Below are 20893 nucleotides of genomic sequence, written 5' to 3' on the forward strand. Positions count from 1 at the left end.
AGTATAGTTGATTTACAATCGATGTTGTGTTAGTTTCAAGTGTACAGCAAAGTGAAACAGTTATACATACACATATAGTCACTCTTTTTTTTTTTTTTTTTTAGATAGGGTTCCCTGTTCAAACCCGATCTTGCCACCATCCAGCTGCCCAGAGGATGAAGCCCAGTTTCCTCAGCTGCCGTCCACTCACTCCATACTCTGGCATTTAAACACCACACAGCCTCAATCTACATTTCTTTTCTTATCACAATTTACCACCCTCCTTCCCCAACCTTAAGCCCTAACATCTTTCACTCACAACCACTGGCTTCTCCGTTTTCCAGATTTGATTTTTTTTATAGTTTCTATTTTTTTTAATTTACTTTTTAAATTGAAGTACAGTTGATTTACAAAGTTGTGTTTGTACAGCAAAATGAGCCATATATATATATATATATATATATATATATATATATATATCTGGAACAGCATTCCAGATTTAACTTTAAAAGCCTTAAATAGCTCTCATATATCCAAGATTTTGTTCATGCCATTCCTCCTGGTTCTGGAATGCTGTTCCCTCACTTCTCCCTTGGCGAACTCTGACTCATTCTTTAAGGCCCTGCTCCAATGACACCTCCTCTAGGAGGTCTTTCTTGATTTCTACCAGAAAACAAACTCAGAATCAACCACTCTTTGTTCTGTATCCCCTAGCACATTGTTACCACTTCTCCATCAGTGTGGTGGCATATTAAAAGAGCTGGTCTATCTTCTCACTGAATGTAGGCTCCTCGAGGGCAGGGACTAGGCCCCAGTGACCTCCCCCCAGCACCAAGCACAGGGCCTGCATCAGGGGAAATGGACAATGATTATTCCCTGAAAGGATTCTTCAAGCACTGATGACGGGCAACTAACACGGGAGCCATGAAGAGGAGTAACAATTCGTCAATGATTTCCGGGGCTCAATGCCTAGAACAGGCTTCAAGGCTGGCTTTGTGGTACCTGGGCACCTGTGGATTTTGTGTCCTAGAATTTTCCAGGACAGTCCCAATTTCATGTATTTTGTCTTTCTGCACTGATAAGCCAACCAACAGAAATTTCAACATTATATATAAACATTGTATCTGCCTCTTACACTGAAAATAGCCCCAAATCTTATATTATTCAAGATTCTTTAATATTCTCAATATTATTCAAGAATAATATTATTCTTATATTATTCATTATTCAAACCTTGATTTTTCGGTTTACATAATACAGTGGTTGACTACATGGCAAAACTAGAGAAGTTGGCTAGTGTTTCACAAGTACCTCAGGGCAACCTCCTCAAAGCCCTGCTATCTTTTGCAGGCGGGAGCGGGGCTTCCTTCTAGCCCTACCAGCAGGGGTTACATAGTCAGGGCCAGAGTTGCATTCTTCTAAGGCTTGAATTATAAGCCGCAATGTCAGAGATTTTAGTCTTTATCAAGTTAGGTAGAAGACAGTGAAAGTGAATGATCACTTACTAACTGAGCTCCTAATTTTTACCAGGCACTGTGCTAAGCAGTTTACATAGGTTTTCTCACTTAATCCTCCCAACAGCTCCATCAGGTAGGTTATCTAGCCCTTTCTTTCCTCCCATCTCTCCTTCCTCCCATTCATCCTCTCTTCATTTCCATCCCTTCATCAAGAACTATTTACTATATTCCAAGCATTGTTCTAGGGGCTGCGGCTAGAGTTAAGAGCAAGAACATATAGAGTTCTGCCCTCAGGAATTTTCATTCTAATAGGAGGAGGCTGATGATAAACATGTAAACAAATAAACAGATAAGAAAACCACAGACGGGCGGTGGGAAGCAGGGGGACAAATTAGGAGTTTGGGATTCATATATACACACCACTATACATAAAATAGATAACCAACAAGGACCTACTGTATAGCACAGGGAACTCTACTCAATATTTTGTAATAACCTATAAGGGAGAAGAATCTAAAAAAGAATAGAAACACATATATATGTATAACTGAATCATTCTGCTGTACACCTGAAACTAATACAACATTGTAAATCAACTATACTTCAATTAAAAAAAAACCCAGAAAAGAAAATCATAGCAATCTATTAGTTCTATAAAGGAAATAATGATGATATGAAAGAATGTGAACTCTTGGTGGTGAGGTAGTGGTCTTTAGATGGAGATCTCTGGCTAGAGAAGGCTTATCTGGGAAAGTATCATTTGAACTTAGATCTAAAGGCAATTATGCAAAGATCAAAGAAAAGAGTTGTCTAGGAAGAGGGAACAGCAATTGCAAAGGTCCTGAGTCATAACAAAGTCTGTTTAAGGAACAGCAAGAAATCCAGGGTGCTATCTGTGGGCTAGTGAACCAGGGAAGAGAGCAGGAGGTAAGTCAGAGACGTAAGCAGGGACCAAAAGAAGCAGAGCTATGAAGTCAGTAAGTAGTTTAGATGCTATTCTGAGTGCAAAGAGAAACCATATAAGATTATAAGCAGGAGATCCATCTATCCATTCATCCATGCATTCAATCATTCAAAAAATACTTTCTTGAGGACCCACTGAACTGGCCTTGTTCTTCTAGGTTCTGGGGATACAGTGGTAAAGAAGACAGTTTTTATCCTCATTTAACTTATATTTTACTCAGATAAACAAACAAATACATAATAATATACCAGATAGGGATAAGTGATACGAAGAAAACCAAAGCAATGTAGGAAGATAAAGAATGCTGGCGGTGGGGTGGCTATTTTAGATAGAGCGATCTACAAGGTCCACTCACAGCAGGTGACATTGAGCTGAGACGTTGATGAAGTGAGGGAGTGAGACATCAAAGTCCTAGGGGAAACATGTTCCAGAAGAGGGATCTGCAGGGGCAGAGGTCCTGGGGTAGAAATAGTTTGGCGTATCTAAGGAATAGCAAGAAGGCCAATGTGGTGAGAGAGGAGAGGGTAAGAGAGGTAGTCAAAGAGCAAATCATATGAGCCACTGTAATATGGCTGTGGTTGAAATGAGCTGGGGAGTGACATGATTGGATTTATGCTTTAGAGGATCACTGTGCCTGCAAGGAGGAAAGTACAATATAAGAGGGCAAGAGTGTGGAAGCAGGTCCAGGCAAGAGATGGTCCATGGTGGTGTAGACATGGGCAGAAGGCAGAAATGGGAGCAAGTAGAGGGATTCAGAACATAGTTTGATGATAGAACCAAGAGCTTGCTGATGGATTAGTCTCAAAGAATGAGGAGGAGACAGGAATAGAGCATGACTCCTAGATTTCTGGCCTGAGCAACCAAGACATGGTTGCACTATTTACCAAGACAAGGAAGATTGGTGATGGATCGATTGATAGGAGAGCAGACCAGGCTTTATGAAGTTAAGCAGATTGTCCAGTTTCATGCATCTTGTAAGAAGTAGAGCTAAGATTCAAATCCAAGTTTGCCCCAACTGTGTCTCCATATAATTCCAGGAGATTAATCACTTTACCCAAACCTGAAATTATAACCTAGCAAATGGGCCTAGAATACCTGTGCTGGAGTTTGAAGCAAACATTGCCCAGCTCACGTATGTGACCATCCCAAGCCAGCAAGCTCTACATTAGAAACACAGTGCCCCTTTCCCCCAGGCCTGTGGGGATTCGATTTCTCACCTGGGGCCTGGCTGGTGAGCTCACCATCATAGACAGGGTGGCAGGTGCTCCCTGCCGGGCTCTTCTCAGGACTGGGGTTTGCTGGGCTCCTGCTGCTATGTTGAGAAAGTCGAACAGTGGGATCTTCAGAGGTGGCACACAATCTTCTTTGGGCCATCAAGCGCCTCTGGGAAGGAAGGGTCTGGCCTCCTTTTCTTTCCATCTTTTTCCTGGGCTCCTCTGGAGTAAGCCCCATGCTTTTCCACTCTTCCACATGGAAGGCCCTGCTTCCACAACTGGCAGGGATAAAGACTGATGACATCTTACTTTTCTGAGATAAAACCTCCCAGTTCCAGAGCTTCTTTCTGAAGCTGTTGTTCACCATTACTTTCTTCTTATTGGTTATCTCAGCATTTGACTGATTCACATCTAACAGCAGAGAAGCCTTCTGTGAATTTACTGAAGAACCAGAAGAACTCTCAGGAGGTTCCAGGGAATTAGAACATTTCTGAGTGTCACTCTTCTGAGCCAACTTCACTTTCTGGGGTTTAAGAGTCTGGGAGTCACCACTGGCACAGTTGGGTAGGGGCTCATTGTGGTTGGAAGAGGGGTATTTCCCACTGGCCAAAGTCTTTGTGGACTGTCTGCTTCCAGTGTCACCCTTTTGAGAAACACCTTCTGGGAATTTAACAGGTCCTGGAAGAGATGGCGCATCAAGCTTTTGAAATTTGGCTCGAAGTTCCTTGAAGTTTCTTAACGCTTCCTAGAGCATAAAAGAAAACCGTAATGTCTTGTTATTCGAGGAAGAAAGCAGCATGATTAGCTGACTTCACTGTGCCTGCTAAGAGGCTGTAGGTGCTGATGTAATGCCATCGCTTATCTATTGAGTCATACCAGCCAGTAATGCTATTGTCTATGTGAGGCAGAGTGAAAACAATTGTGTGCTCTCTGAAACACTTCGGGTGTGTTTAATTTCTTCACAACATACAAAGAACGCTTGTAAAAGAGACAGTACCAACAATTACTGATAAATCCCTTGATATAAACTTTGGGTGGCTCTCTGCTGCCTATGCAAATAAACCCCTTTGCATGACATTCAAGAACACTGGCAAAAGTTGCGGAATTATGATCTTAAAGATGGCAGGGTTATGATCTCCAGCCATAGGTCAACATAATCACACTTAAACCAAACAGGATAATTTACAGTTTTCCTGTAACTTTATACTCCCCACCACCCTGACTTCACTCACGTGTTCTTGCTTCCCCCAAATGCATCCCCCGTATACTTGTCAACTGCTTTCTTCCAACAGTAATGCCCACCTTCTCCATCAACATTCCCCCTGTGGCTGACACGTAGAGCTAACTCCTCCCTGACTCCACATTGCTTCCACAGCTCCTCGTAACTTGGCTGTTGAACTTAACACCATAGGGTGGAAAAAAGAGCAATCTTTGGAACTAGACAGGTCTGTGTTCAAATTCAGACTCTGCTCTTTTATCATCTAGAAAAATACTTTGGGAAACTTGGTATCATCAGTGCAGTCTCATCATAGAAATAACTTGCAAGTGGCAGAAGGATGAGGGGTGCCATATGTAAAGTGTCCATCACAGTGCCTGACACATAGTAAATAAAAGCTATTCATAAGAGACGAGATGATGCTCTTGTATTTTTGACTCCCCTTGGGAGACTGTGTTCCACTTTCTAAATTCAGCTCAAATTCAGTATACGAAAATGGGGGTAGTAATAGCAGCGCAACCCTTTGGGCAGAGGAAGGGACACACCTGGGATTATACGGTGAGTTGGTGGACTCCTGCTCTGTGCTCTTCCCAGTTTCCCCCTTTCTCTCACGAGATTTAATTTACTTTTGTAAGTGCGTTTGTCATTTTCCATCTTCAGAGGAGGTTGGAGGGGGAGGAGATAGAGCGTGGGAGGACATCTAATAGAGCCATTTCCAAATAAAGAGCCACCATCTTCTCTTGATCATCTTAAAGGTCTTAATTTCATGTATACAGACAACCTCCATGCTAGTGACTTCTGATTTTGCCTGCTGAAGGAATGACTGTTGGGTGACTTTTTCTCACTGTGCTTACAGTTGACTCACACTATAGATTAGTTTACTCACACCGCCCTCTGAAGATTTAGGAAGGGAGAAAAGTTGAACAGGAAATATGAAGCAGGTGTCCGGGAGCTTGCGTGCATGCTCTTCCCTCTTTCCTCCTCCTCCTCTCTCTCTCTCTCTCTCTCTCTCTCTCACTCACACACACACACACACACACACACACACACACACACACACACACACACACACACACACACACACACACACACACACACACACACACACACACCATACACACATTTATAGCTTTCCTCACAAATTGCCCAGGGTTAATTTCTTACATTTCAACCAGCAGTCAAGTTGATTCCATTGACCTTCCTTTCCCCTGATGTGGTAGAAGCCAGCACTGGGCGTGGAACTTGGAGATCTAAGTGTGAGGCTCAGCTTTGCCATTTTCTACTCACATGTCTTGGACAGTTCACTTTGTTTCTCTGAGCCTTATGTTCCTCACTATAAAATGGGACGATGCTACTAACAGTTCAGGGTTATTGCAAGGGTCACATGAGATGACAGATGTACATACCTCAGTGGTTAATATTTTTTAAATTGTGGTAAAATACACCTAACTTTAAATGTACCACCATAGCCATTTTTAAGCGTACAGTATAGTAGTGTTAAGTACACTCACATTGTTGTGAATGTCCAGGACTCTTTCATCTTGCAAAACTGAAGCACTATATTCATTAAACAACAGCTACCCATTCCTCCTCCCTCCAGACCCTGGCAACCATCATTCTACTTTCTGTATCTACGAACTTGACGACCCCAAGTACCTCATGTAAATGGAATCATAGGTACTTGTCTTGTTGTGACTGACTTATTTCACTTAGCATATTGTCCTTAAGGTTCACACATGCTATAGCATACTGCAACATTTTCTTCCTTTATAAGGTCAAATAATATTCTATTGCATGTATATAACACATTTTGTTTATCTATTCATTCATCAATGAACATTTGGGTTGCTTCTGCCTTTTAGTTACTGTGAATAATGCTGCTATGAACATAGGTGTCCAAATATCTCTTTGAAACCCTGCTTTCAATTCTTTTGATTATATGCCCAGAAATGTAGTTGCTGGATCATATGGTAAAGCTATTTTTAATTTTTTGAGGAATCACCATACTGTTTTCCACAGTAGCTGCACCATTTTACATTCCTAATTGGCACATGAGTTCCAATTTTCCCACATCTTTGCAATACTTGTTATTTTGTTTTTTTTTTATAGTAACCATCCTAATAGGTGCAAGGTAAGCAGTGGTTAATATTTTTGAAGGAATACAATAATGATAATTTTTAGCTCTTCACTGTAGGAAGCCACGTGAACTACAATGTTACTGTGATAGATTTTAGTCTCCATAGGAATGATTAGGAAAAACCCCAGCAGGAAACAGAATTAAGGATTGATAACCTTCAAACCAAGGTCCTGGGTAAAGATCGCTGGTTCAGGAGGAACTAAACCTGATTATACCTAGCTCATTCCTCTTTCAGCAAATGCTCATTAAGTATTTACTATATGGGCAAAACACTGTTTTAAACGGTCACGGGCTCTGCTTTTATATATCACATTCTAATGTCAGGGAGAGACAAAAAATAAGCAAATACACCTGAAAATATTAGAGATAAGTTCTATGTGGGGAATTAAATAGATGACTCGATAAAGAGTGGGTGCTTACCACTGATTTTCAGAGGTACCGTAGGAAAGTCATTCCCTTCTTCTGAGTTCAATCATTTATCTACTCAAGGAATTGCCTGGGTGATCTCCAAGACCCCTTCTATCACTAACATTTGGATTTTATTTTTCTTGCTATGGGAAATAAAAGTTACACATACTATCATCTATCATACATCATCCATTGGTGGGAGGTGAGGGTTGAGGGTATGAAGCAAATTGAATGAGGATGGGTTGGGAGGTGGCCAAGGGGACATTCTGGTTAAAAGCATGCCCCACTTTTCTGGGCCCACAACTAGTCAGTCATCACATCCTGCTTATCTTAATTCTTAAAAGCCCATGAGCCTGCCTCTTCTTCATGCCATTGCCACTGCCTTTGAGTCTTCCTTACTTTTTGCTTAAAATGACTTCTTTCTGGCCTCCCTGCCTCCACTCTAGGCCCCTCTAATCTACCATTTACCCAGCTGTTAGACAAATCTGACTGAAAACATGAATCTGATCATGTACATCCCAGTTTAAAATCCTTCAATTTGGCTTCTTCAAAGCTTTCCAATATAGCTTAAACTCTTGCTTAGTACCTAAGGACCCCCAAATCCCAACTCTGTTAATTTTCTGACATCATATTGGCCCCCTCCCTGACATGCTTTCTTCCTTCTGACTTCACTGAACTACTTACATTTTCCCAAACTTATTTTGCTCTTTCATGTCTCTATACCTTTGAATATGCCATTTTCTCTGCCTGGAATGCCCACCTTTCACCCAATTTCTTGAATTAGCAAATTCCTACTTGTTCAAAATTCAACTTGTGGCACCTCAAAATACTCATTGGTTTCCTATTATGTGCTAGACAATAGGGTTACAAAGATGAATAAGACATTTCCTGAGCCCTGATATCAAAGCCAGACAAGGATGGCACAAGAAAAGAAAATTGCAGGTCAATACTGATGAACATAGATGCAAAAATCCTCAACAAAATATTAGCAAACCAATTTTAACAGTCCATTAAAAGTATCATACACCGTGATCAAAGTGGGATTTATTCCAGAGGTGCAAGGATGGTCAAACATCGGCAAATCCATCAATGTGATACACCACATTAACAAAAGGAAGATAACAAAACATATTATCTCAATAGATGCAGGAAAAGCATTTGACAAAATTCATCATCTATTTATGATAAGAAAAAAACTCTCAACAAAGTGGGTATAGAGGTTACATGTCTCAACATAATAAAGGCCATATATGATAAGCCCACAGTTAACATCAAGCTGAATGATGAAAAACTAAAAGCTTTTCCTCTGAGATCAGGAATAAGATAAGGATGCTCACTCTCACCACTTTTACACAACATAGAACTAGAAGTCCTAGCCAGAGCAATTAGGCAAGAAAAAGAAATAAAAGGGATCCAAATTGGCAAGGAAGAAGTAAAACTATCACTATTTGCAGATGACATGATACTATATATACAAAACCCTAAAGACTTCACCAAAAACTGATGAAATAAAATTTATATTTTAAGGCAGGGCAAGAAAAAAAATCAAACATAAAATTCTCTCTGTGTGTTTGTTTGGGCTTTCTCTCTCCCTAATATGCAGTGTGCATCTGCATTACACATTAACCAAAGCTCCTCAAAGATGGGAGTGTCTGCTCAACCATAAAGATCATTTTTTCTTTCTTCTGACGCAAGCAGTGTAACTTCTTAAAAGAACAGTGTTCTTAGCCAGCTCTGTAGGGGGTCATGGTGACTTGCTGCTTACTTTGTACATGCTTACCTGGACTATGTATCCTTGGTGACCTTTCTGTAAAATATCAGTATGTCATTTTGATGGATGATCCTTTATCTCAAAAATGTATATGACTAAGCCTTTGACTTCTAAAAGGTGGAACAGTTTTCACAGCTTTCTGAGAATCTGCTTTCTGGGTTATAATCTGCAGTTTGGCTCAAATAAAATTCCCTTCTTTCTTCTTAACTTGATAGTAATTAAATTTTTGTCAACAAAACTAATAAACAAATTCAGTAAAGTTGCAGGATGCAAAATCAATATACAAAATTCTGTCACATTTCTATGCACTAATAAGGAACTATCAGAAAGGGAAATTAAGAAACCATCCCCATTTCCAACTGCATCAAAAAGAATAAAATACCTAGAAATAAATTTAACCAAGGAGGTGAAAGACTTGTACACTGAAACTATATAAGACATTAATGAGATGAGGAGTCAAGATGGAGGAATAGGAAGACATGGAGTTTGCCTCTCCCCACAAGTACATCAAGAATACATTTAAAAATGGAACAATTCTCACAGAGCACCTGCTGAACACTAGCAGAGGACCTTGGACGCTAAAAGGACAAGAAAAATCCTTGCCAAACCAGGTAGGACAAAATAAAGAAAAAGGAGAAAAGAGGAAACGGGATGGAACCTGCACCCCTGCAGGGGCAGCTGCAGGAGAGGAGAGGTTTCTGCACTCAGAGAAGCCCCCTAACAGGTGGGGAGATCAGCTGGGACAGAGAGGGAGCTTCAGAAGCTTGGAGGAGAGCACAGTAACCAGTCTGTGGCAGGTAGGACCGAGTAAGACCTACATGGATGGTCCATGCTGCAGCCCTGCACGGCCCAGCCTGAGTCATGTCTGCTGGCATGGAGTGGGGCTGGGTGCTGCAACATGGGTTTGGAGAGCAGACCCAGGGAGAGGACAGCTGTTGGCTGCGAAGAGACAGCCTAAGGGGCAGGTGTAAGGAGCTCCACAACCGGGAATGTTTGTGGAAGAAGCCTGGGCCACCACAGTAGCCAGGCGTCACTGTTGAGTGGCACACAAGCAGCTGGGCTGCATTGCAGCCCCCTTTCCCTTGTGCCAGCCCCTGCCTCCATGGGCACTAGGAGGGTTGCCCGCCTGAGCAGTCTTGCTCACCCTCCCACCAATGCCTCCTCCAGCTCTGCTGGCCCCCAGTGGGCTCGCGTGCCCCGCCTGTCTCTGTCTCCACCCCTGCCTGCCTGGGCAGGTGCATGTGCTCTGGGGCAGCCTGGGAAGCAGACACCAGTGGGAGGAACACATGCAGAGGTGGGGCTGAAACCACAGCTGAGCCCCAGGGGCCATGCAGTTAAGAAAGAAGAGCTGAATTCTCTCCTCACAGCTGCAGGAATCGTGGATTTACACTCCCGCTGCTGGCTTTGTAAACCCAGCACCTGCGGAACATCTGAATGGATGAGTGATCCCACAGCTGAGATTGGCTCAGCTTTAGTAGGCACGTACATGCAGGGATTGGACCAGGCCAGAATCTGAGCTGTCTGCATAGCTCCCACAGGGGATCCAGGTACATGATTATTACAGTCTTGGGACCTGACTTTGTTGGATCCGTGTTGGTGGCCTGGTGAAAACAACTCCTGAGAGACACTAGGGCCAATTGCTGGCATACCCACAGTTAAGGTGGGGCTGAGAGCACTTCCAACAATAGTGTAATTTGTGAGCCAGCACAATGGGTGAAAAGTGACACAAAAGAGTACACTCACAGGTGAACAGCTCCAGAGAAGGAAAACTCAGTGGCTTTTCTCCCAGTGGGAGTGCTCCAATCCCACCTACCTCACACTGCAGATCAGAAACACAGCCCAGAAACAGATCTGGGGGCCTCTACTCCAGCAACCAGGGAGCAGACCCTGCCTCTGACAGGGCAGTAACAACCACAGAGCAGAGGGGAGGCCCTGATGAATATCTGGTGCAGGCTCAGTTCACCACAACATCAGTCACACCGCCTATCAAGGGGATAATGGCCAGCATACAGAGGAAAGAGGGGGCAGTCATCCATACTAAAAACAGCCCTTGCACCAAAAAATATTAAACACACACAGACTACACAGGGACGTTCTCACATAAAAATAGCCCTCCAAGACAGTCTGAGGGTCAGGCATCAGGAGGAAGAACCCCTAGTGCATTTGGCTTTGAAGGCCAGTGGGGCCTGAATGTAAGAGCTCCAGAGGGCTGGCAGAAACAGAGACTCCACTCTTGGAGGGTGCACACAAGACCTCACATGTGCTGGGACACAGCACAAAGCAATACTTACATAGGAACAGGGGTTAGACCTAACTAGGGGTCTGGAAGGGTCTCCTGGGGAGGCAGGGGTTGGATGTAGTTCACTGTGTGGGCAAGGATACTGGTGGCAGAGGCCCCAGAGAATATTGTTCAGTGTGAGCTCTCCCAGAAGTCCCCAGTTGGGAACCAAGACCTGGCCCCACCCAAGAGCCTACAGTCTCCAAAGCTGGAACTCCTCGGGCCAAACAACCAGAAAGGTAGGAACACAGCCCCACCCATCAGCAGACAGGCTGCCTAAGTCATAATGAGCTCACAGTTATCTCAAAACATGCTCCTTGACACAGCCCTGCCCATCAGAGGGCAGGCACCAGTCCCTCCCACCAGGAAGCCTGCACAAGCTCCTAGACCAACCTCATCCACGACAGGGCAGACACCAAAAGAAAGGGGAACTACAATCCTGTAACCTGTGGAATTGAGACCACAAACACAGAAAGTTAGACAAAATGAGATGAAAAAGAAATATGCTGCAAACAAAGGAACATGATAAAAACTGACCAGAACAACTAAATGAAGAGGAGATAGGCAATCTACCTAAAAAAGAATTCAGAGTAGTGATAGTAAAGATGATCCAAAAACTCAGGAAGAGAATGGAGGCACAGATCGAGAAGATACAAGAAATGTTTAACAAGGAGCTAGAAGATATAAAGAACAAACAAACAGAGATGAATAATAAAATAACTGAAATGAAAAATATACTAGAAGGAATCAACAGCAGAATAATTGAAGCAGAAGAACAAATAAGTGAGCTGGAAGACAGAGTGGTGGAAATCACTGCCACAGAACAGAATAAAGAAAAAAGAAAGAAAAGAAATGAGGACAGTCTCAGAGACATCTGGGACAACATTAAATGCACCAACATTTATATTATAGGGATCCCAGAAGGAGAAGAGAAAGAGAAAGGGCCTGAGAAAATATATGAAGATATTATAGCTGATAACTTCCCTAATATGAGAAAGGAAACACTCACTCAAGTCCAGGAAGTGCAGAGAGTCCCATATAGCATAAACCCAAGGAGGAACTCAGCAAGACACGTATTAATCAAATTGACGAAAATTAAAGACAAAGAAAAAATATTAAAAGCAACAAGGGAAAAGCAACTGATAACATACAAAGGAATCCCCATAAGGTTAGCAGCTGCTTTTTCAGCAGAAACTCTGCAGGCCAGAGCCGAATGGCACAATATATTTAAAGTGATGAAAGGGAAAAACCTACAACCAAGAATAGTCTACCCAGCAAGGTTTTCATTCAGATTCGATGGAGAAATCAAAAGCTTTACAGACAAGCAAAAGCTAAGAGAATTCAGCACCACCAAACCAGCCTTACAAGAAATGCTAAAGGAACTTCTTTAGGCGGGAAAGAGAGCAGCAACTTAAAACAACCTTTTACATACACAGACTGCTATATCAAAACTTCATGGGAACAGCAAACCGAGAAACTACAATAGATACAAACACAAAAAAGAAAAAGCAACCCAAACACAATACCAAAGACAGTCATCAAATCACAAGAGAAGAGAATGAAAGAGGAAGGGAAGAAAGAGGACCTACGAAAACAAATCCAGAACAGTTAAGAAAATGGCAATATAATTACCTTAAATATAAATGGTTTAAATGCTCCAACTAGAAGACACAGACTGACTGAATGGATACAAAACCAAAATCCATATATATGCTGTCTACAAGAGATGCACTTCAGATCTAGGGACACATACAGACTGAAAGTGAGGGGATTGATAAAAAGATATTCCATGCAAATGGAAACCAAAAGAAACCAAAAGTTGCAATACTCATATCAGACAAAATAGACTTTAAAATAAAGACTGTTACAAGAGACAAGGAAGGACACTACATAATGATAAGGGATCAATACAAGGAGAAGATAAAACAATTGTAAACATATATGCACCCACCATGGGAGCACCTCAATATATGAGCCAAATGCTAATAGCCATAAATGGGGAAATCAACAGTAGTGCAACAACAGTGGGGGACTTTAACACCCCACTTTACACCAATGGACAGATCATCCAAACTGAAAGCCAATTAGGAAACACAGGCCTTAAATGACACATTAGATACTGATGGACTTAACTGATATTTGTAGAACATTCCATCCAAAAGCAGAAGAATACACTTTCTTCTCAAGTGCACATGGAACATTCTCCAGGATAGATCACATACTGGGCCACAAATCAAGCCTTGGTAAATTTAAGAAAATTGAAATCATATCAAGCATCTTTTCCAACCATAACACTATGAGATTAGAAATCAACTAAGAGAAAAAAAAAAACATGTAAAAAGCACAAACATGTGGAGACCAAACAATATATTGCTAAACAACCAATAGATCACCAAGGAAATCAAAGAGGAAATAAAAAAACACCTAGAGACAAATGACAATGAAAACACAATGACCCAACCCCTATGGCATGCAGCAAAAGCAGTTCGAAGAGGAAAGTTTAGAGCGATACAATCTTACCTCAGCAAATAAGACAAATCTCAAACAAACAACCTAAACTTACAACTAAAGCAACTAGAGAAAGAAGAACAAACAAAATCCAAAGTCAGCAGAAGGAAAGAAACTATAAAAATCAGAGCAGAAATAAATGAAATAGAGATGAAGAAAACAGTAGAAAAGATCAATAAAACAAAAAGCTGGTTCCTTGACAAGACAAACAAAATTAATAAACCATTAGCTGGACTCATCAAGAAAAAAGGGAGAGGGCTCAAATCAATAAAATTAGAAATGAAAAAAGAGAAGTTACAACTGACACCACAGAAACACAAAGGATCAAAAGAGCCTACTACAAGCAACTATATGCCAATAAAATGGACAACCTAGAAGAAACGGACAAATTCTTAGAAAGGTACAACCTTCCAAGACTGAACCAGGAAGAAATAGAAACTATGAACAGACAAATCACAAGTAATGAAATTGAAACTGTGATTTAAAAACTTCCAACAAACAAAATTGTAGCACCAGATGGCTTCACAGGTAAATTCTATCAAAAATTTAGAGAAGAGCTAACACCCATCCTTCTCAAACTCTTCCAAAAAATTGCAGAGGAAAGACCACTCCCAAGCTCATTTTATGAGGCCACCATCACCCTGATACTAAAACCAGATAAAGATACCACAAAAAAAAAAAAAAAGAAAGAAAGAAAGAAAATTACAGGTCAATATCACTGATGAACATAAATGCAGAAGTCCTCAACAAATTTCTAGCAAACTGAATCCAACAACACATTAAAAGGATCATACACCATGATCAAGTGGGATTTATCCCAGGGATGCAAGGATTCTTCAATATATGCAAATCAATATGATATACCATATTAACAAATTGAAGAATAAAAACCATATGATCACCTCAATAGATGCAGAAAAAGCTTTTGAAAAAATTCAACACCCATTTATGATAAAAAAAAATCTCCAGAATGTGCGCATAGAGGGAACCTATCGCAATATAATAGAGGCCATATACGAGAAGCCCCCAGCAAACATCATTCTCAATGGTGAAAACTGAAAGCATTTCCTCTAAGATCAGGAACAAGATCAGGATGTCCACTTTTATTCAACATAGTTTTGGAAGTCCTAGCCATGACAATCAGAGAACAAAAAGAAATAAAAGGAATCTAAATTGGAGAAGAAGAAGTAAAACTGTCACTGTTTGCAGATGACATGATACTATACATAGAAAATCCTAGAAATGCTACCAGAAAACTACTAGAGCTCATCAATGAATCTGGTAAAGTTCCAGGATACAAAATTAATACACAGAAATCTCTTGCATTCATATGCACTAACAACAAATGATCAGAAAGAGAAATTAAGGAAACAATCCCATTTACTGTCACATTAAAAGAATAAAATACATAGGAACAAACCTACCTAAGGAGACAAAAGACCTGTACCCAGAAAACTATAAGACACTGATGAAAGAAATCAAAGGTGACACAAACAGATGGAGAGATATACCATGTTCTTGAATCGGAAGAATCAATATTTTCAAAATGACTATACTACCCAAAGCAATCTACAGATTCAATGCAATCTCTATCAAATTACCAATGGTAGGTTTTACAGAACTAGAAAAAAAAATCTTAAAATTTGTATGGAGACACAAAAGACCCCAAATGGCCATAGCAATCTCAAGAAATAAAAATGGAACTGGAAGAATCAGGCTCCCTGACTTCAGACTATACTAGAAAGCTACAATGATCAAAAGAGTATGGTACTGGCACAAAAACAGAAATATAGATCAACGGAACAGAAAGTCCAGAGATAAACCCACACACCTATGGTCAACCAATCTATGACAGAGAAGGCAAGAATTTACAATGGAGAAAAGACATCCTGTTCAATAAGTGGTGCTGGGAAAACTGGACAGCTACATGTAAACTAATGAAATTAGTACACTTCCTAACACCATACACAAAAATAAACTCAAAATGGATTAAAGACCTAAATGTAAGGCCATATACTATAAAACTCTTAGAGGAAAACATAGGCAGAACTCTCTCTGACATAAATCAAAGCAAGATCTTTTTTGATCCACCTCCTAAAGTAATTAAATTAAGAAAATATAAACAAATGGAACCTAATTAAACTTAAAAACTTTTGCACAGCAAAGGAAAGCATAAACAAAATGAAAAGACAACCCACAGAATGGGAGAAAATATTTGCAAACAAAGCAATGGACAAAGGATTAATCTTCAAAATATACAAACAGCTCATACAGCTCAATAAAAAACAAACAATCCAATCAAAAAATGGGCAGAAGATCTAAATAGACATTTCTCCAAAGAAGACATACAGATGGCAAAAAAGCACATGAAAACATGCTCAACATCATTTCTCCAATTATTAGAGAAATGCAAATCAAAACTATAATGAGGTATCACCTCACACTGGTCAGAATGGCCATCATCAAAAAATCTACAAACAATAAATGCTGGAGAGGGTGTGGAGAAAAGCGAACCCTTCCACACTGTTGGTGCAAATGTAAATTGGTACAGCCACTATGAAGAACAGTATAGAGGTTCCTTAAAAAACTAAAAATAGAACTACCATATGATCCAGCAATCCCACTCCTGGGCATAATTTGAAAAGATACATGCACCCCAATGTTCACTGCAGCACTATTTACAATAGCCAGGACATGGAAGCAACATAAATGTCCACTGACAGAGGAATGGAAAAAGAAGATGTGGCACATATATACAATGGAATATTAGCCATAAAAAGAAAAGAAATTGAGTTATTTGTAGTGAGGTGGATGGACCTAGAGTCTGTCATACAGAGTGAAGTAAGTCAGAAAGATAAAAGCAAATACTGTACACTAACACATTTATATGGAATCTAAAAAAAAAAAAAGGTTACGAAGAATCTAGGGGCAAGACGGGAGTAAAGACACAGATCTACTAGAGAATGGACTTGAGGATATGGGGAAGGGGAAGGGTAAGCTGTGACAAAGCGAGAGAGTGGCATGGACATATATACATTACCAAACGTAAAATAGATAGTGGGAAGCAGCCGCATAGCACAGGGAGATCAGCTCCGTGCTTTGTGACCACCTAGAGGGGTGGGATAGGGAGGGCGGGAGGGAGGGAGATGGAAGAGGGAAGATATATGGGAACATATGTGTATGTATAACTGATTCACTTTGTTATAATGCAGAAACTAACACACCACTGTAAAACAATTACACGCCAATAAAGATGTTAAAAAAAAAAAGATGTGGCACATATATACAATGGAATATTACTCAGCCATCAAAAAGAATGAAATAATGCCATTTACAGCAACATGGATGGACCCAGAGATTGTCATACTGAGTGAAGTAAGTCAGACAGAGGAGGACAAATATAGTATGATAACACTTCTATGTTGAATCTAAAAAAATGGTACAAATGAATTTATTTACAAAACAGAAATAGAGTCACAGATGTAGAAAAAAATCTTATGGTTACCAGGAGGGAAAAGGGGGGGAGGGGTGGGATAAATTGGGAGTTTGGGATTGACATATACACACTACTATATATAACACACATAACTAATAAGGACCTACTCTATAGCACAGGGAACTCTACTGAATACTCTGTAATGACCTATATGGGAAAGGAATCTTAAGAAGTGTGTATGTATATATATGTATAACTGATTCACTTTGCTGTACAGCAGAAAGTAACAACATTGTAAATCAACTATATTCCAATAAAAAAATTTTTAAAAAGAATCAAGTAAGAAAAAAAGACATTAATGAAAGTAATTGAAGAAGACACAAATAAATGGAAAGATATCCCACAGAAATCTACGAATTCAATGCAATCCCTATCTAAATTCCAAAATTCCAACAAACAATTCTGAAAATTTTATGGAACCACAAAAGATCTCAAATAGCAAAAGCAATCTTGAGAAATAACAACAAAGCTGGAGTATCATATGTCCTGATTTTAGACTTTATTACAAAGCTATATTAATCAAAGCAGTATGGTATTGGTATGAGAACATACACATAGATGAACAGAATAGAACAGAGAGCCCAGAAATAAATCCACACATATATGGTCAATTATTTTACAACAAAGGAGCCAAGAATATACAATGGGGATAACAGTCTCTTCAATAAATGGTGTTCAGAAGACTGGACAGCCACATGCAAAAGAATGAAATCAGACCACTATCTTACACCATACACAAAAAATAACTCAAAATGGATTAAAGACTTGAACATAAGACCTGAAACCATAAAACTCCTATAAGAAAACAGGTAGTAGGCTCCTTGACATCAGTCTTGGTGATGATTTTTTGGACCTGACTCCAAAAGCCAAGGCAACAAAAGTAAAAATAAACAAGTGGGGCTACATCAAACTAAAAAGCTTCTGCACATCAAAGGAAACCAACAACGACATGAAAAGACAATGTACTGAATAGGAGAAAACATTTGCAAATCATATATTTGATAAGGGGTTAAAGTATATTTAAAAACTCATACAACTCAATAGTAATAAAACAAAGAATCCAATTTTAAAATGGGAAGAAGATCTGAATAGATCTTTTTCCAAAGAAGACATACAGATGGCCAACAGGTACATGAAAGTTTCTCAACATAATATATTAATAAGCAGGGAAATGCAAATCAAAACCACAATGATATATTACCTCATGGCTGTTAGAACAGCTATTATGAGAAAGACAAGAACTAAGAAGTGGTAGCATGGACATAGAGAAAAGGAAACTCTTGTGCACTGTTGGTGGGAATGTAAATTGGTGCAGCCACTTAAATTGGTGGAAAACAGTAAGGAGATTCCTCAAAAAAATTAAAAATAGAACTACCATATGATCTCCAGCAATTTCACTTTTGGTTATTTTTCTAAAGACAAGGAAAACAGTACCTCAAAAACACATAAGCACCCCCATATTCACTGCAGCATTATTTACAATAGCCAATATATGGAGACAACCTAAATGTCCATTGACAGATGAACGGATAAAAGAAAATGATACACACACACACATACACACGATGGAATACTATTCAGCCATAAAAGAAGGAAATCTTGTCATTTTTGACAACATGGAGGGAACTTAAGGGCATTATGCTAAGTGAAATAAGGCAGACAGAGAAAGAAAAATACTGTATGATTTCACTTATATTTGTAAGCTAAGAAAACAAAACAAAACCCCCATCAAGCTCATAGATACAGGGAACAGACTGGTGGTTGCCAGAGGTGGGAGGGTGGGAGGTAGAAGAAATGGGTAAAGAGGGTCAATAGGTAGAAACATCCAGTTATAGAATAAGTAAGTCATGAGGATGTAATGTACAGCATGGTGACTGTAGTTCATAACACTGTGCTGCATGTTTGAAAGTTGCTATAGGAGGGCAAATCTTAAAAGTTCTCATCCCAAGAAACCAATTATAACTACGCGTATGGTGATGGATGTTTCCAGACTTATTGTAGCGATCATTTTTCAATGTATACAATTATCAGATCATTATGTTATATACCTAAAACTAATATAATGTTTTATGTCAATTGTACTTCAATTAAAAAAAAAAAGAGGAAAAACAGTCCCTGACCTTTCTAAGCGTGTGGAATGAGGGAGGCAGATGCAAATTGATCATTCTGGCATAAAACAGAAAGTTATTAGGTACACAGCACAAAGCCTGTTCTGAGAACATAGAGATCAGAAGAGATCATGATGCCAACGGGGGCGGGGTGGGGGCGAGGGTACAAAGAAGGCTTCCTAGAGATAACTCCTCGGATAAAATAGGCAGTCAAGCAAAGAACAGCAGGAAAGGCAGCTCAGATGAGAGAAGGGCATCAACAAAGGAGACATGGCATGTGAAATAACAGATCACATATAGGAAGAATAGGAATTCCATCTTATTGGAGCCCCAGTGTTCAGTGTGTAAGGCTGGAGAAGGAAGTACAGATCAAGTCTCCTTAAAGTAGCTGAGCTTAATTTTCAGAGTGGATGGAGAGATACTGATGAGTTTTACATGGGGATATGACATGGTTCGATTTCTATTTCATGCTGATTAGAGACCAGAAACCAATTAAGAGGCCACTACAATGGTCAAGTAAAAATGATGAGAGGCTGGACTTGGGCAATGTTGGCGGGAATGGAAGAAGGGGACAGATAAGAGAAATGTGCAGACAGTGGTAACATAACCTATTAAAAATCCTTTCTGCTCAAACTGGCAACTACAAATTTGGTTGTCTACAACAAAACCCATTGACAGTACATCTTCGTTTACACTTCTTCATAGCATCTATCAATGCCCAATATACCATCTATATCCCTCCATCAGAATGTAAACTCCTTGAGGACATGTACTTTGTCAGTATGTGTTCACCGCTATAGCACCAGTGCCCCAAAGCATATCTGGCCCGTAGCAGGTGCTCAGTAAAATGAGGTGAATGAATGAATCCTTGATTTACAAGTCTTTCAACATCCTTTCAAGACAAGGATAGTGTCTCATTTATTTTGGTACCCCCAGTACTAGAGCCCTGGGGAGCACCAAATGTTTGTTGAATGAATGAATGAGTGAATGAACATTTAGAAAAATTAGCTGGTTCATATAATGCATGCACTGTAACTGTACAGAATTTAAAACTTTTCTTTCCCACGGACAGCTTAGGATGCACATAGAAACAAGTTATCTACATGCTTCTGATCTGGACGGAACAAGACTCAGATACCCCATCAGGGAAGCAAAGACCAAAACAATTCCAGATATCGAAGGAACAACCGAAGATAAGAGACCCTGGTGTCCTCTTAACAGAAGGGATTTATCTCTTTGATATGGAAATTAACCAAAGAGGTAGGAATCAGCCAAGAAAAACAAAGACATTGCTATTCTAGAAGAACAGGGAGACCAGTGTGAGAAGGTTACAAGTCTGAACTCCCATTCTCTAAAT

The 20893-nt window shown here is 40.0% G+C and overlaps 1 protein-coding gene across 1 annotated transcript in view; it reads right to left on the reverse strand.

Annotated features, from left to right (window-relative positions):
- The window catches only part of FYB2 (FYN binding protein 2), a 131273-nt gene that overhangs the window by 82658 nt on the left and 27722 nt on the right, over nt 1-20893 (reverse strand). Inside the window, exon 2 of the mRNA XM_079928988.1 lies at nt 3618-4359. Within this exon, the coding sequence (XP_079785114.1) occupies nt 3618-4359 (742 nt within the window). The remainder of the gene's footprint in view (nt 1-3617; nt 4360-20893) is intronic.

This window comes from Stenella coeruleoalba (genome assembly GCF_951394435.1).
Source record: "Stenella coeruleoalba genome assembly, chromosome: 1".
NCBI classification, from domain to species: domain Eukaryota; kingdom Metazoa; phylum Chordata; class Mammalia; order Artiodactyla; family Delphinidae; genus Stenella; species Stenella coeruleoalba.